General features: G+C 30.4%; 1 protein-coding gene and 1 long non-coding RNA gene across 2 annotated transcripts; one reads left to right on the top strand and one right to left on the bottom strand.

Moving 5' to 3' along the window:
- The first annotated feature begins 1,591 nt into the window (after positions 1-1,591).
- LOC111707383 (uncharacterized) lies at positions 1,592-11,607 on the top strand. Its single transcript, XM_023480487.1, has 6 exons — positions 1,592-1,739; positions 7,978-8,061; positions 9,415-9,532; positions 9,966-10,027; positions 10,097-10,360; positions 11,474-11,607. Exons 2-6 carry the CDS (start codon positions 7,979-7,981, stop codon positions 11,586-11,588), a joined length of 642 nt encoding a protein of 213 aa, XP_023336255.1. The 5' UTR covers positions 1,592-1,739; position 7,978; the 3' UTR covers positions 11,589-11,607.
- A 1,538-nt stretch (positions 11,608-13,145) lies between these two features.
- On the bottom strand, positions 13,146-17,499 carry LOC111707457 (uncharacterized). The gene is made up of 4 exons (XR_002766441.1): positions 17,382-17,499; positions 16,280-16,424; positions 14,860-14,957; positions 13,146-14,245 (listed from the first exon to the last, which is right to left on the bottom strand). It is a non-coding gene; the product is annotated as an uncharacterized LOC111707457 (long non-coding RNA).
- Between the last annotated feature and the right edge of the window lie 15 nt (positions 17,500-17,514).

The following is a 17,514-nucleotide window of genomic DNA, read 5'->3' as shown; positions in this document are numbered from 1 at the left end:
TGACCACAATTAGAGAATGCCTGTACACAATTTTGTGTCAGAAAGTGCATCCACACCCCCCCCCCCTTTTCGACATCCCGTGATGGTCCTACCTTTGTAGAGAGAACTGAATTCAAGGATTCAAGCATCTATCCTCAATTTTTAAAGTGCCCATACTAGATATCGAGACCAAGCGTTCAATGTTAACTATAATAACTATACTCTACACAAAAGTTCTGACCTACCGGAGAAAATTTAATGTAAAAGTTATGATATGTATTTACAGTGATAACCAGAAAAATCTGAAATAAGAAGATGCCTTATAGGATCAAGTTATAACTAAAAAAGTCCAATGAGCATGACACACAGCAATTGTGCAGTGTAAACAGACCCATTTCACTAAATTCACAAAATCAAACTTACTTAAAGGAACCGTTCCCTTATTTGGGTAATTTAAGGGTAAACTAAACAACCTATTCGCTGTTATTGATTGGTAATAGTCTAATTTTTTTTCAGTATCTTGTGGATCAAAATAAATTTCGAATATAAAATTAAACTGTAGTATCTAATCGTTAATTGTAAATGTCATAATTAAAAAAAAATTGTTTTTGAACTATCTATTTCTAAAATAACACTATTTTATCTCATTAAAAATTGTGTATTGCCTGTGTAAAAAGCAGAATTTAACGCAGCATGAAAAATGAAATGTTGTGCACATAAAATATGATAAATTTAAATTTAAGTACTGAAAAAACGTCAAATAGAGTCTACAGAGAGGAACCGTCCCTTTCCGTTCAAATTCTGAACGAAAAATCGGCTTTTTCTCCGGCCACAGTTGTAAGACTATTACCAATCAACAGCGAATAAGCTGTTTAGTTTACCCTGAAATTACCAAAATAAGTGAACGTCCCATTAAATATTGCTTTTCTTCCTTTTCTATTGTTTTCTGGTTATCACTGTATCCAGTGTAGAATTCGACCCTATAGGATTATTGCTCATAGTATTGTAGTTTTGCTAAATCCTATATATTCCTGCAATAAAAACAAATATGTATAATATACGTAGCAGAAGCTGAACCGATCGAGCCCAAAATTGTTGATGCAACTCACATGTTCCCAGGGAAAGTTTATAACCGGTCAAAGATAAAAACAATTCGCTAATCGCTAAGCCAAGTATATGAATATTTATCAATTGTTAATTAGTGCAACTTTTATGAAGTCCTTGGATTTTGTAAGTTGTAATTCTGGTTTTATACTTTCTCCCTTATAAAGAAAATTTCAACCTAATAATTTAGATGAAACTATTTGAGATAAGTTTAGTAAACGATTCACAATTGTACTACACTTCAGTAACTTTGCGTTGCTATCTGAAAAAAATACAATTGCGGATTTCAGAATCTAAAACAAAAAATAATGAGTCTAAAACAAATTGCAATGAAAACTCCTATATTTTAGTTTTTTTTGGATGGACACTGGAGGTTGTGTGTGGGACGGATTAATATCTATCAATTATGCAGTATAATAGTTTCTATTCATACTTTGCAAACCAATTTTAGAATAATAAATCCTTTCTGTTCTTAAAGATTTTACTCTGCCTGCGGATTGGTTGACGCATGGTTGTGACGCAATAAATGCGTCTGGTGTCCGCGTACATCAGTTGAATTCTGAATGTTAGAGTGAGGGTTTGGAGCTGCGGATGAAAGAGAAAGTGAAATCTTAAACTTGATTTGTCACATTGCAGACGGAACAGATTATATAAAGGTATACAATTATTGTTTATTAATCATCATAATATGTCTGTAAACCAGGATTCAAAAGACCATTTGGATTTAATTTTGTTATTCTTTACTACTAGCCAATGCTCCCGGCGTTGCCCGTGTTACTAATACATATCAACTGGACAGAAAGCAGCATCAGCTGTATATGGTATATCTCAGGGATAATAAGCCACATATAATATGTTACTCAGTGTATACATTACACAATGCAGGATTTAATCTAGGGCAAAAATTGTATTAATCGCCCCCCCCCCCCCAAGAAATTCCTTAATTATTGTAGAATCAAAGGGGACGCACAGTTTTGTCCTATGTTTTTCAGTTTCATAGAGAAAAATTTTATTTCCCCTGTCAGAAGTCAAGCAGCATTCTCCCCTCCCTGTGTATTCAACGTTTGACCCAATTTGCACGACTAAGAGCAGTTCTTAAACAGCTATAGTTCAGCAATGGTTTTCTGTATTTTGTTCAAAAATAAATATTTAGATGCTGACTGTCACACGAAGAACTAACTAAAACAAAGTACAGGGTGTCCCAATTAACATGGGAATTGAGAGACAATTTTAAAGTCGTCATTGATTTCTGATAATTAATGCATGGCTAAGAAAATAAAAAAAATGAGGCTTTACGTCTTCCGAAATTTTAATAGAGGTCTAAATTTAAAGATTAACGAAGTTATTAGATATTAAGATTATTTTGATTTACTAAAAAAATTGAAATTTGTAAACATTTTGCAATATCTCCGTCAATTTTGAAGATACAAATGGTAGACCACATTTTGAAAATCTCAAGGCCAGGCGTTTTTGATATTATACGTTTAAGCTGGAATACTGCAATAATTGTGTTAATGAAAAATCGAAGATCGAAGACGATATAAAAGTCGTCACTAAATTTCCATGTTTATTAAGACATCCTGTCTGTATCGACATATTTTAGTCGAATATTTATCTATAATTACAAATCTGTCAAAAAAATGCAAAAAACTTGATATAATTATTTGAATTATATATAGGCCAACAAGAAAGTATAAAACAGTAAATACAAAAAGTCTAATTTAATCCAATCAAAACTGAATTACACAAACTTTTTCCATATGCAGAACGGCCATTGATTACCCAATTTTAAGAATTATTTTAAGACAGTTTTTAAAACAACCAATTAAATCGCGGATCCTAGTGACATCCATGATAGGTGCGCAAACTTAATCACAAACTTTTTAGCAATCATGTAAAATTTTACTTTACAGCTTTTATTTCTAGATATCCCATTAACTCAACTAAACATGAATTTATTTTATCTCTATTAAATCAAGTTTATGTTTCATTATAATAGAATAAGATTTAATTCAGATGTCGTCTTCTTAAAGCCTTCATTTATTAAAGCTTTCCTTTATACCAATTGGTGAAACCATATCAAATTAAAAATCAAAACTGAATAAATATTTCTTTTATAAATATGGTAACTGTACAAATTTCTATTCTGTTGTATGTGCAGCGTGCATTCAGTGGAATAAGTTTCACCTACTTATTATTAGGAATTACAGAGCGTCCCATATCATATTAGATTATCTCCAAGTTTTAACGCCAAAATAAACCCATAATACTCGAAAAACCTCGCATTTTCCACAATAAGATTCTTAAATTAGCCTTATTCAATTTTTCAAAACAATTTATTCTTCTTAAATTTTCTGATTAGTACCAAAAATCGTAATTTAGACCGATTGACGATTTAATATGACGCGGGACACCCTGTAGGGATTTTGGAGTTTTGAACTAACAGCTACCAAACCAGACAATTAAGTCACGACTTAAAGCTTTTAACTTTTATCTACGACGTTTTTCATCAAACGTTTAAATAAATGTAATATTAGTGTCTCTGAAAAATATGCAAATTAAAATTTGTTAAAATGATTAGTAGACACTGCAGTTTTGATAAAAAAACTTGCTTTTAACTTAAAAGAAACTGTAATTCTTATAAAAAAGAAAAAATCTCACTCATTATTTTTAAACAGTTACATTTAAGACAGAAAAGTGAAAATATCACGGTAATCTAGTTTTCTCTTCTGAAAGAAAAGATTTCCTAACTCAAGGAAATGCTAAAAGAAGGATTAAAAAATGTTGTAGTTGCAACTGCTGACTAATAAATCTGGAAATGTTTTTTATCCTTGTAAACATTTACATTTATTTATAGGTATTTTGTTATCATAAGTATTCATAACATTTATAGTGCTTGCATGTACATCTAGAACACTTCAAACTAAAGTAAATTGCATGAAGGATGTAATATTATTGTAATATAATAGTATAATCTTATATGTTTTTAATCATAACGTTCCTCTTAGGGAAGAGCTATTGACAAGAACAAAAATATTTGAATTTTTCATAAGAACCTGAATCGCTTTGTGCGTAATATCAACCATAGATAAATAAATAAACATAGATAGCTTATGTACGCAAAATCACCAAGAATTGTACAGTCCGCGAACTCATACTTCTAGGGGTCAAAGTGTACTTCAATGATAAGCGGGGTGGTTTGGTGTTTTAATGGATTTCATAATTATTAAACCACTCAGGAGTGAATTTTATTTTGAGAATATCAAAATATGAGCAATATATCAGATTGACGTGAACTGAAGAAGGACATGAGAAGGACTAAACTAACTTAAATTTCTTTTTACAGAACCCATGTACACCACAAGTACTCAATGACATAAGAACAGACAAAGTTCACAACCGACCTAGTTAATCTATATAATAGGAATATCTTTAAAACATCTCTGTACATTTATATCTTTCAAGATGAAAAATGTCGTCTTATGCGCAATCTATCTTTATCTATGAATATCAACCCTAGAAGAGCTACGAGGTCACAAGGTTGTACAAGTAATGTGGCATAAATTTAAACTTCTCAGAAAAATACCGAAGTTTATATACAAATACAGTTTTTATGGGAGATTAAAAAAATACCAATATCTATAATACTTAACTTAATCATTGAACTAGGAGCGTGATCTTGTACTTAATATCAAAGTCCAGAAATAAATATATTTATTTCTCAGGATTTTACTAAACATAGTTTAATGTTAAGTATGTATACATTTAAAGATAATTACTTGGAAATTTGTCCTTTTTCATGGTCATTCCTGCTCTGGAGGGGGGATACATCAAGTAAACCTTCTCATGGCATACAAGAAATATATATAAATAAAATAATTGATAGTCAATTACATAATACACTGTACAGAGTACAGAAATTCCTTTAACCATATAGCTTATGTTTCAAATATTTTGATAAACTTACAAAATAAATACTTTAATATGTTGACGACTGTAACTTATATTTGCTATCTTTTAAAAAAAAACATAATACAAGTAATGTAGGCAAATAAAAAATATTGGAAATTGAATTTTTGTGATACAATCGATGTTTAATGCTTGCCCAATTATTATTTGATAAATTGGGTAGACTGCACGGTATTAGGAAAAATGTGCCTAACAATATCATTAGTGAAACTAACCAGAGGCGCATTCAGGGGGGGGTATGATTAGTAAAATCTTTGATTTTCAGTTGGTTTTGGGCCCCAACAGGTGCTGAGTTCCCCCCCTGGACAGAAAAAAAAATTCAAGCCCCCTCCCCTGACAAATTCCTGAATACGCCCCTGCAACTAACCTACATTGTTTTTACTTTTTTTTTTTTAAATGAATAAAAAGTGAACGTGAATTATTTTTGTAGCAATTTGTAAAAATTGATTTTAAGTCCTTCAACGCCATTTCTCCATTGTGTCAGTCGTTCGTATTTAAGTATAAACTATTGCAGATTTCCTAACATCTGCTTTAGATTAGAGGAAAATATAAAGGGAAACTAGAACTTAATGTTTTACACCACAAACTAATAAAAAAATGTAAAATAGCAAACAATGGGATCCATAAAATTCTGAGAAAGGAAGACGATATTTTAGCAAACTCATGTTTATTAATGTTGTTATAAAGCAAATAATTTACCAGTATATAGCTATTGTTTGAAATCAGCTTATTTATTTAAATGGGTCTGTGTCAGTGTAAACTGCAACATGTTCATGACTTTTTAATTTCATAACCTGGATCTAAAGGTTTCCGAAACATAATACTGAACAAATGAGTTTTAATTTAAAATTTTAGATAAAAGTAACGCAGATGATATTTATTTTCGTAAGAAAAAAAAAACAATTTCCTCAATCCTCACATTTAAAATATCATTATTAATGATAAATTATATCTATTGTGTATTTTGAATTAAGCAAAACAATATCATTATTAATGATAAATTATATCTATTGTGTATTTTGAATTAAGCAAAACAATATCGAATGATAAAGGAAAAAAGGAAAAGAAATAGTAACGGAAATGATTTGATATTGAGATAAATTATTAAACAAATATATATATATATATTATGTTTCTATCTATATTGAGACTAAAAAATATTGATTGTTGAAACTAAAATAATATTATGATTGTAATATTATATTAATGGAATATTTACATCAAAAACTATTATGCTTACTAACGTTACATTGTACATTTAAACATAGTAAACTCCAAAAAATACATAGCTTTTATGAATAAAAAAAACACCTTTACATTTTTATATTTCTAAAAGACATTTGGACCAAAAGTCTCTTTTTTTAGCAACTACCACAAAAAAAATCCAAAAACTTAAATTTCAGTGACAAATAAATAGTCGTCCATTTTTCTTGGTTCTGTGTATAACTATTGAGAAAACACGTACACATGAAGATTGTCATTGTTTATTTAGGAAACTTCTGAAAGTCCTAAAAGGTAAACAGAGTTTTACACGTGTTGCGTAACTACAGAATACATATATATCTTGAGTGAATCTTATCAATGTAAAATTTAGTATTACATTGATTCATGTTCATCGAAATGAAACCATGGCGTTTATTTGAAAGTTAAAGAATGTTACGTTTATGATACTAGAAACCAAATAGATTTCATCTGATGTTCTTTAACATGTTCTTAAAACATCCTACTACCAAGAATAAGTGAAAATCTTGGCAAATAATACATAATATTCAGAATAATAACACAAAGCAATTGCCTAAATACGAATACTATATAATCTTTTATGAACTATGTTTTGGTTAAGAAAACAAATATGATGAATTCTTTCATTATGTTACAGAAATGATTTGAGCATCTGGCATTTTCTTACGAAATAAGGCAAGGAACTAGATGTAAAGATAATTCCCGGTTAAAGGGACTGGAAAAGATAAATGAAAGAGGTATTGGCTGAAACCTAAGCATCTTAAGAGTTGATCGAGACCTATAAAAGTTCTATCTGATGTTCCTTTCTAGAGAATGTATGTAAAACTGTGTCCATGTTATACCAACACTTATATATATGAGATTTGGTACAATTGAATCTAAGTTTTAAACAGATCATATTCAGCAAATTTGCAAGCAAAGACGCTATACGTTCTTCGGTATGAGTAGTTTTTTAACAATTTACTGCTTATAGACGCAACAGATAGAAGCAAGATTAGTAGCGATCAAAAGCGCTTATTTTTCGCCGAACACTCCCTTTAAGTATTCAGTCTCCTCTGGGTTATCGTAGTTTTCAGATTGGTTGCGTATTTGCTGAATATGATCTGCATAAAACTTAGATTCTTATACCAAATCTCATAAACATAAATAAGTTTTGATAAAACATTGACAAAGTTTTATATCAATTTCTCGAGACAGGAATATCAGATAGAACTCTTATAGGTCTCGATCAACTCCAAAAGTGCTTAGATTTCAGCCTATTATACCCCCTTTCATTTTTTCTTTACAGTCCTTAAAGTAATTTGATTGAATGAGATTGGAGCTTAATCCAGCCGTTGACCTTGTACCAATTCATTACTTTCTAACACAACTTTATATATATATATATATATAGATTTTCATAAACAAACGGCAAAAATCACTCAAGCTAGAGATCGACTGTACACAAAAGAATATAAAAATATTAATAAATGGTGGAAAAACAAATTATAAAGTATGAATACGGAGAAAAAATCAAATATGCAAAATGTAAATGTTTATAAATGTAAATTCCCGATATATTTAGAGAGAAAAAAGAAGAAGTGTTTACATTGAAAATATTTACAATGTCCGTTTTTTGAGTTTTGTAACCTTCATAAAAATGAAAATTACTTTTTCATCTCATATTGATTTTTATTGTTTTAGAATGTCAGGAAGCTTGAATACACTTCTGGACAGCGCTGTCAAGACAGCAGTCTATAGACTCGCAAACTCAAATTCAGATTCCAGGCAACTATGTTTAAATGTTTTAACAGATCAGGGAAAAGTTAGTTTTAATACTATATAATTATTATATAATATATTATAGGATAACCTTCGTGTTGATATTTTCCAATGGTATTAACGTCATGCCCAATTGTATGTATTAGATCGGTACAATTTTTTAAAAAGAAAATCCCTGTCTTTACTTGCCGTTCATAATTTGTAACAATATCATTTCATGAGATCTAACTGTCTATGGAGCAGTTCTAGAGATCAAAATACCCATAGAACAATTCATGTCATCTATTTGTCTTTGGAACAGTTCTTGAGATCAAACTGCCTAAGGAACAGTTCATGAGATCGAACTGCCTATGGAACAATTATTGAGATCAAACTGCCTAAGGAACAGTTAATGAGATCGAACTGTCTATAGACCAGTTCTTGAGATGAAACTGTCTATCGAACAGTTCCTGAGATCTAACTGCTTATAGACCAGTTCTTGAGATCAAACTGTCTATGAAACAGTTCTTAGGATGGATGCAGTTCATGAGACCGAATTTTATATAGAACAGTTCTTGAGACCAGGCAATATACATATGGAACATTTCATAAGATCGAACAGTCTATGGAACAGTTCTTGAGATGAACTGCCTATGGAACAGTTCTTCAGATAAAACTGTCTATGGTACAGTTCTTAAGATCAAAATGTTTATAGAACCGTTCTTGATATCAAACTGAGTTCTTAAGATCAAAATGTTTATAGAACCGTTCTTGATATCAAACTGCCTATGGTACAGTTCTTAAGATCAAAATGTTTATGGAACCGTTCTTGATATCAAACTGTCTATGGTATAGTTCTTAAGATCAAAATGTTTATAGAACCGTTCTTGATATCAAACTGTCTATAGTACAGTTCTTAAGATCAAAATGTTTATAGAACCGTTCTTGATATCAAACTGTCTATAGTACAGTTCTTAAGATCAAAATGTTTATAGAACCGTTCTTGATATCAAACTGCCTATGGTACAGTTCTTAAGATCAAAATGTTTATAGAACCGTTCTTGATATCAAACTGTCTATAGTACAGTTCTTAAGATCAAAATGTTTATAGAACCGTTCTTGATATCAAACTGTCTATGGTACAGTTCTTAAGATCAAAATGTTTATAGAACCGTTCTTGATATCAAACTGTCTATAGTACAGTTCTTAAGATCAAAATGTTTATAGAACCGTTCTTGATATCAAACTGTCTATAGTACAGTTAATACTATTCTTTATACGAAGCACTTCTGAAGATCGAACTGTCTTTGGTACAGTTTCAAAGACTGATTGCCATTTTCTATTGTTTGAATTTGTTGATTTAAAGATTGATAATTCCAGGAGTGTTGCTAATACTCGTGTACCGGTAGATAGATCTAGAGTAGATTATCTATATTATGAAGAGGATCAACCTGTATATGATTACAACTATTATAATGATTATAATGAAGTCCCCCAGGTGAGATATCTTATTTTTACCTATTTTTGTAAAATTTTCAAATTTATATTTTGTTCCTTCGTTAAAATAAAATTATCATATGATTTTAATCATAGATTCTCTAATTAAAGATTATTGAGAGGAACCAAAAAATGGTTTAATTCCTAGTTTGCAACTAAAAAATTCTTCTCTATTTCTTGTACATAAAATCACTTAATGCTGGTTGTACTTTGTTGAGTGTGGCTCTTTATTATATCATATGTTTATATTTTCAGATTTTACCATTTGAAAGATTTCTAAAACTTTTATCTCCGTACTTTTAAAATGATCAACCTCGTATTTAAAAGTGTATTCATAAAGTCAAAAATTTAGTTCATTAGAAAAAGGTCAATCATTTAACTGCGAAGATCATTGGAACTTTTTCTTTTAACTATTTCCGAATTATAATATGCAGGTTAAGAAAGTGTCAGAAGTCCCTCTAGTTTGGAAACGACCCCATTATGGATACAAAAACAGGTCTTATTATTTGAAAAGCGGTTTTTTGTGACCATAAAAATGTTTTCTTAAAAATGTCTTTCTTTGTAGATGGCATGAGGAGGAACCCAAGTGGCGACCTCCCAAACCCGAAAAAAGACGACCTTTCTTCGATAATTCGATCAGTAAGCGTGTTGATGATATGACCGGCGGCGCAATGTCCCGAGTAGGTGAGGTGGTTGCATCTGCCGCCGCCCTTTTACCTGGTTTACCAGCAATGATCGCTCTACCATTTATCGCCGCTGCGTCCTATTACCTAGTGGTAGTGAATGCTCCGACCCCGGTAGTAAAGGAGAGGATGTATGAAACAACCAGGCAAACAAATAGATAAACATATATGAATCCTGGTTTAACAGTCAATAAACATGGGTTCGAATTTTGTCTCCCGTAGTTAGGGTTGTTAATCGTTTTTGTAAACGATCGTTAAACGATCTTTTTTTGTTTCGTTTTCAAAAACGATCGTTTCGTTTTCAAAAGAAAACGATCGTTTTTAAAAACGACCCACTCGTTTTGAACTTTTAGAAAACGAATAGCGATCGTTTTTGAAAACGATAGTTTTTATTAAAACGATTTGCGACCGTTTTCTATACGATTGTTTAAAAAAACGATCGTTTATGAAAAAAAAATTATTGACAATTATGTTAAAGATCGTTAACGAAGGGTCGTCGTTAACGATCGTTAACGAAACGAAGAACTTTATCTAAACGGTCGTTTTTGGAAAAAAATACATGCAACTTTATTGAATGTCGTCTTACATGAAGTTTAACAGTTGTGGGGGGAGCTAAAACTCCTTGATATTTTCTTAAAACTACTCAATGATAAGTACAGATGCCCTTCAGGTCGGTTTCCTCTCTTCGTTAACGATCGTTAACGAAGGGGTCGTCGTTAACGAAACGACGAATTTTATAAAAACGATCGTTATGAAAAACGATCGTTTTTAAAAACGAGCGTTTTGATAAACGATCTTTTTAAAAACGACCATTTTTAAAAAACGAACTTTTTAGAAAAACGATCGTTTTTAAAAACGATTGTTTCGTTTTCGATTTTTTGTCGTCGTTTTCATAACGAAACAATCGTTTTTCTGAAAAATGAAAACCTTAACATCCCTACCCGTAGTTAGTATTTAAATATTCTAGTCTTGTGTTACTCGGTTTTGTCTTCAAAGTACGTACTATACAATAAGACACGAACTGATCATGTTTCTATCACATGAAACCAATTTTTGCATGATCCGAACCAATACAACGACACCGGTCTAGTGTTTACTCGTACCAGCCTATCTAGTGTATACAGAATGTAGTTGACCCAGCGTGTTTTCTGCAACAAAAGTAGGCTGGCTGGTCACTCAAATGGCTTTATATATTTTTTCACAAAACATCTTTCAAGGATACATTTTACCTTCTTTGTTTATCTATATATTTGAATCAGTGATATATTCTCTGGTCTGATGAACCTTCTGATCGAAGAACCTGAAGCTGGAGGAATAAAAGAATATTTTGTAAATATTGTTAATAATTTAGTTCTAGAGGAACAGAGTCAATAAATATTGTATTACAAGATAATATTTAAATTATTTTATAATTGTATAGTCGACTTTTAATCTTGAATTAAGTAGCAGATTTTAAAATGGGAGTTGAGTCTTTGCCATAAACTCAATTTTTCTAGTCTTTGCAATCTGATGGTGTAATTTTTTAAGCTTACTTTATTTGATCTACCAGAACTCAAACTTTGAAATATCCAGATTCTACAATTGCAATTTGCAAGATATATGGATTAGAAATTAGAGTTTGTGGCAAAGACTCAATTCCTTTTACCAGAATTATCTTGTCTGGGGAGAAAAGAGATAAAGTTCGTATAAAATAAAACCAGATTAATACAAGAAATCACCTAGCAGCTCGGACACGCAGGTTTTTATGGGAGATTGGTAACGCCCATGTTTTTTTTATATTTTTATATGATTTCAGAGGAAACCAGCATACATAAAATATTGGATCAATTAAGGAAAACAAAAAATTAAAGACTACCTACAAAAGACAATTATTATTTACAAATGAAAACAAATATTGATAATTTTCAAAATAGTTTTTTTTTTTTAAATCGATTTACTTAGTTTGGTCTAAAGCATTCTCTCAGAATTCTCTCTTACACATGACGAAACTTTAAAGAAAAGTGATTTATTTATTTTGTAAAATATACATGGAAGTGCGATTTACTTCCACCATTAAACATTGTTAAATTCATATTTATTAGGTTCGATGAAAATTTAATATATTTATTCGCTTGGTTTATTTTGGTTGAAATTAAATGTAAAAGTTTGGAAGGAGAGGACTGCGGAACTTTGCAGTGAAGGAAGCAGGACAGGACTGTTAAAACAAATCATCAATCTCAGTTTCTCTTCTTAACGTTCTCAAGGACCATCAATATATAAATATATATATAAATTTTTCAAAAAGAATTACAACGAAACACTGATTGAAAGTTTTAAGTCCCATTTTTTTAATAATAGCTAAAAAAACTATATTCATATATTCTCCTCTAAAGTGTATATTTTTAATAAAAAGAAACGTCACAACGCGGAAAGATACTTTTAAGTATTTTTTTCTAATCGGTAATTTTATTTAGAACTCTCTGGTCATATATTACAAGCATTTACATGTACAGTTCTGGACGTACTTGGTCGATTTGAATTATTCCAAAGAAAAATATGATTTTTAAAAAGATTCATGCTAGAGATCTGAATTAAATAAGTTCAGAGCTGAAAACTTTAGAATGGGATATCCTTAATCCCGATAGGTAAATTAATAACAAGAGGAGAACAATCATTATTTAATCTGGAGATTAAGAAAAAGAGGAGATCAAGCATTAATCTCGATATCCCCCATTTTAATGTTTTCAGCTCAGGACATATTTGTCTAGTTAATGGTCTATATTTAATATGAAAGTAAAACGCTTTTTATGACTTGATTGAAACATCTTTTGAATGATTAGTGAGTTGAGTCCGGAAAAGCCAGAGAATATCTGTATTTTGTCAGTATATTGCGTGATTTCTGTTTCTCTCATTCAATTACGATTGATGCAAAAACATTAAACGTTAAAATTTAAATCTATATATTTCAAGAATAACAAAATACAGGGATGTAAGAGTTGTACACTGTACAAAAGTAAACAGAACCTAAAAGTCAAGGAATTACAAAAAAACAAAATACCGAGTTTTTTTAAATTTTTTTTTGGTTGAAACTAGGTTTTTTTTCTGTTGTAATATCTTAAATTTTAGTTCTGGTGCAATACACAGTATTACAAGGTTGTAGCGTGCACACATTTCAAAATTTAAGTTCCATTAGTCAATATATAATGTTAAAGCATATTGATATAATATATAAGTTCTTAAAATTGTAAATTAAACTTGATCATATTCCATTGTTAAATTACAGTTAGTGAAAGTCTGAATTCCATTTCTAAGGTTTAAGACAAAGATTTGTTTTACTTGATAATTCTGCATTGTTTACAATAAATAGCAAATATATGCAGTGAAAGCCTGAATTGCATTTGGTTTAAGGTTTCATAATAAATGCATGGTCCGTGAAAAATAACAGCTTTTTACAATTACATATTCCAATACACACTGCAGAGTGAATATTTTAATTCAATTTCCATAGTAAGAAGAAAAAAATAATGTTTCCTTCTATACAAAATAAAAATAAAGCAATGAAAGCCTGAATTCCATTGTCAATAAAGGTCTATAATTACTAATAGTTCCATTGATGTAGTTTTGTTGCTCGGTGAAAGCCTTCTTTTCCATTAAGTAAATTTTGTTCCAACGATTTTTCACAGTTTTATACAACCTGTTTGTATGAAATTACTGAAAACAAATTACAAAACATTTTTTTGAAAAGACAATTTCTAGAGAAAAGAAATGAGTTTCTACTTCAAGAATTTTTAGTTGATTTAAACGTTAAATACGTTCCTGTTAGAGTACTAAACTATTATTAACAATTTTTGTTATGGTATTGGGTCTTGTAATGAAAAAGTTTAATATTGATCTAAATCCATCTCGAGTTCTTTAAAACATCTTTCTTGTTAATTTATTAAGTTTTAATTATAAACCTTGGGTTGGTTTTGGAACGGTTTTTAAGGTTTCTAAAAGTAGTGGAAAGGTTTGGGCCCGGGTCTTGAATACACAAGTCAATGCATTGCAGAATTCTGAAATATCAAGAATGTGAAAGATAATGTTTTTTCTAGGTTTACAAGTGTTTAATTCTGATACTTCCAATATGTTTTTCTGCAGTAGAAATGTGCAAGTCAATTTTGTAGAGAAGCCACTATTGAAAATAATTAGTATAAACATTGTTATCTAATTTTTACTTTTCAATTTGTAATTTGTAATTTGTATCAGACAAAACTTTAAAGGGCGCCATTGTGAGTCGCATATTGCCCTTTGTGCACGGTTGATCACTTTAAACTTCGTCCACAGTCCCTTTAACGGGAAAATTTCAAAATGTACATTTGTGACACCGCCATTGTTAAAGTTACCTTTTTAGTGAGTTAGAATTATATTTTTAAAGAGGCAGAAACTTTTAATTTGGGATATTGCTTACTTCAGCGACTTAACTTGATATCAGATGCGAACTTTTAAATTGAGTTTTAACGCTTTAACCAAGGAAAGGTGTCCATTCTTTCAGGTGTAAAAGGCACAAAAAAGACGGAAAAGAAAAAGAGAGATATTATTAAAAATTTCTTTAACCTTTTTATCTTTTTTAAGCCTTTACATTACTACATAAAGTATTTGGTTGTGCAAGTTAATTAAATGTATTTACCGGATTTCTAGTAAGGTAGTAGGACCAATACATCACGTTGAGTCCCATGAATGTAGCAGGGAACATTATTCTACTCAGAACATCTATCTTTTTAGCTCCTGATTAAACATAAAACAGTAATTAATAATAATATTGTTAAAATGTTGACATTTTCTAATGTAATGTATAGGCTAAGTTGGACAGGGGATGTAAACTGAATTAAATTTTAATTTTAGAATTTTGTTGGAACCATCTTTACCCTGTATTCGAAATGAAAAAATAGAAAATCCGTTTGAACTGGAAAAATTTCGTATTTTTAATACTGAGTTGAAATGAAAATATTCTTGAATCTTTAAAATCTAAAGTAGGCAAATTATCTTTAAATATATTTAGTTTGTCTATTTGTTGATTAGTTCGTTTTTGTATCCAACAAAATTTAAATTTGGCCCAAAATTTGGTGTGACCTCGGCCAAGGAAGAACGTTAAGGCCGGTCAAAATTCAAACCAATAATCATTAAACATTTCGATTATTACTTTTTATTTCAGTTAAAGACCACCATCACTTCTTCTTAAGGAAATCTTTTCGTAAAAGTCTGTTTTTAGAAAGTAATATTGTATGATAAAAATTTTAGCAAATTAAAGTTAAACATTCATAGGACTGTCAAGTTGCCAATGTTACATTATCATTTATTTAGATAATTTTAAAATTGATTCCATTCCCAACTGTATTTTAAGAACATTTATGTCGGGATCTACTCCCTTTACTTCCCTTTGCTGTACACACAAGTGTAGAGTTATTCCCCAATAGTTTAAGTCTATACAAACTTTTATATGTAATGCAGTTTTAATCAGTTTTAATCCACGGAGTAAGGAATAGAAGGGAGATATAAATGACGTGGTTCGCCCTACCATATGATAATACATGCTTTGCAGACGGGTACTCCATTTGATATGAAATATTCAGAATAGCTTATTGTATACGCAGTAAATGTACATCTATTCCTTACTCCCTGGTTTAAATAGGAATGAAGTAAAGTTTTTGAGTCTTTTACTTAGAAACGTTTGTTATTTGTGAATGGTATAACTCTAAAACTACAGATTATACACAGCAGTCATAACAATTGCAAATTATAAAATATTTAGTTTAGTTAAAAGCTTGAGCAAAGCCGACTTTCATTCCGCTTCATACTGATGATGGCTGTAAGTACAGGGTTACCTACAAAGGATGAGACTTCAGAGACGATTGTACGGAATTTGTTTAGTCCATTTCATTCCATTCAGGGTTCCCAAAACTAGCTTATCTTTGTTCTTAATCATTTAGTAAACCATCAAAATACTCAAAAAACCGAAAGGCAAACTTCAACTTGGGTCGTCTTTACAGTCTCATCCTTTGTGGGTAACCCTGTGTATTATTGTTTAATATATTGAATTAAAAAGTAACCTGGTTTATATTTGTTCGGCCATTGCGCTAGCACCGATCTGACCGAAAGCTCGTAAGGAACAAGCTGGGCAAAGAGCAGGTTGCTTCGATCTGCTCCTTCTATTCGCCGGATATGTGGATCCGTTTCATACAACTCATCCTTATCCTATAGATACTGTATTAAATAAGAGGTAATTGGAAATATTCACCCACTTTTCAACCTACAATGAGAGTTTATAAGCTACAGAATGTTCCAATAAAAATATTTATTGAGTAATGACTTCTACAATGTTTTTCTTCCAAAGTGCTTTATTTTTGAACACAAAGGAATTGAGTTTTTGCGACAAACTCTGATTTTCTAATCTCTATATCTTTGTAACCCAATGTCGTAAACCTTAGATATTTGAAACTATTAATACTTATAGATAAAATAATAAGTTTGAAATATCAAAGGTTTGCACCATCAGGTTGCAAAGATATTGGGATCAGAAGATTTGATTTTGTGGCAAAAACTCAATTCCTTTAGAAGTGTCACAGACAATGAAAACTATAAGCCTAGGAATTTTCAAAATGAGGTCTAATATTTTTAGAAATTTGTTCTTTAGTATCTCTGTCAATTTGAAAGATACAGAGAAGAAAGACCACGTTTAAAAGCTAAAAAGCTGTTCATTTTTTTATACACTCTTTGTCATTTGTCAGAAATCTAAGATGATTTACAATTCGTCTCTGATTTTTCATGTATATTAAAAAACACCCATGTAGAATTCTCCATAATGTATACAATATATATATCTAGATTACGGCATATAAAACTAAAATAACACTACCAAACCATGTTAATGGATTTCTAGGTCTCAATGTATTTTGACAAGAACTAAGTTACTTGTGAGTTTTAAGTTTTCCAATATTTTTATATCTGTCGATTTTGAAATCTGAATATTTTTCAAAAGCATAAAACTATTGTATCAATTCTAATATGTTTAGAATCAATAACGTTATATGAGTACATTTTCCTATAGGTTACATTTCGATATACATAGATAACATCTTGTATTGGTCAAGTTCGTTTTGGTAACACCTAAAGTAATTTTTCGTATAATTGTAAAAAAATAATGATAATAACCTGAAGAGCGTAGTGTGTATTCTGTTCTCTCTGGATATATTCCAATTCGTTCTGTAGTGTAGTCCTAGCCGCAGCGATTCTTTAACAATAAAGCCTTCAAACTACTCTATTCATCCAGTTATTTAAAGTTCAT

The sequence above is a fragment of the Eurytemora carolleeae genome, unplaced genomic scaffold, assembly GCF_000591075.1.
Source record: "Eurytemora carolleeae unplaced genomic scaffold, Eaff_2.0 scaffold39, whole genome shotgun sequence".
Lineage (NCBI taxonomy): Eukaryota > Metazoa > Arthropoda > Copepoda > Calanoida > Temoridae > Eurytemora > Eurytemora carolleeae.
Note: the sequence above shows the minus strand (reverse complement) of the source record. Positions and strands in the feature narration are given on the sequence as shown.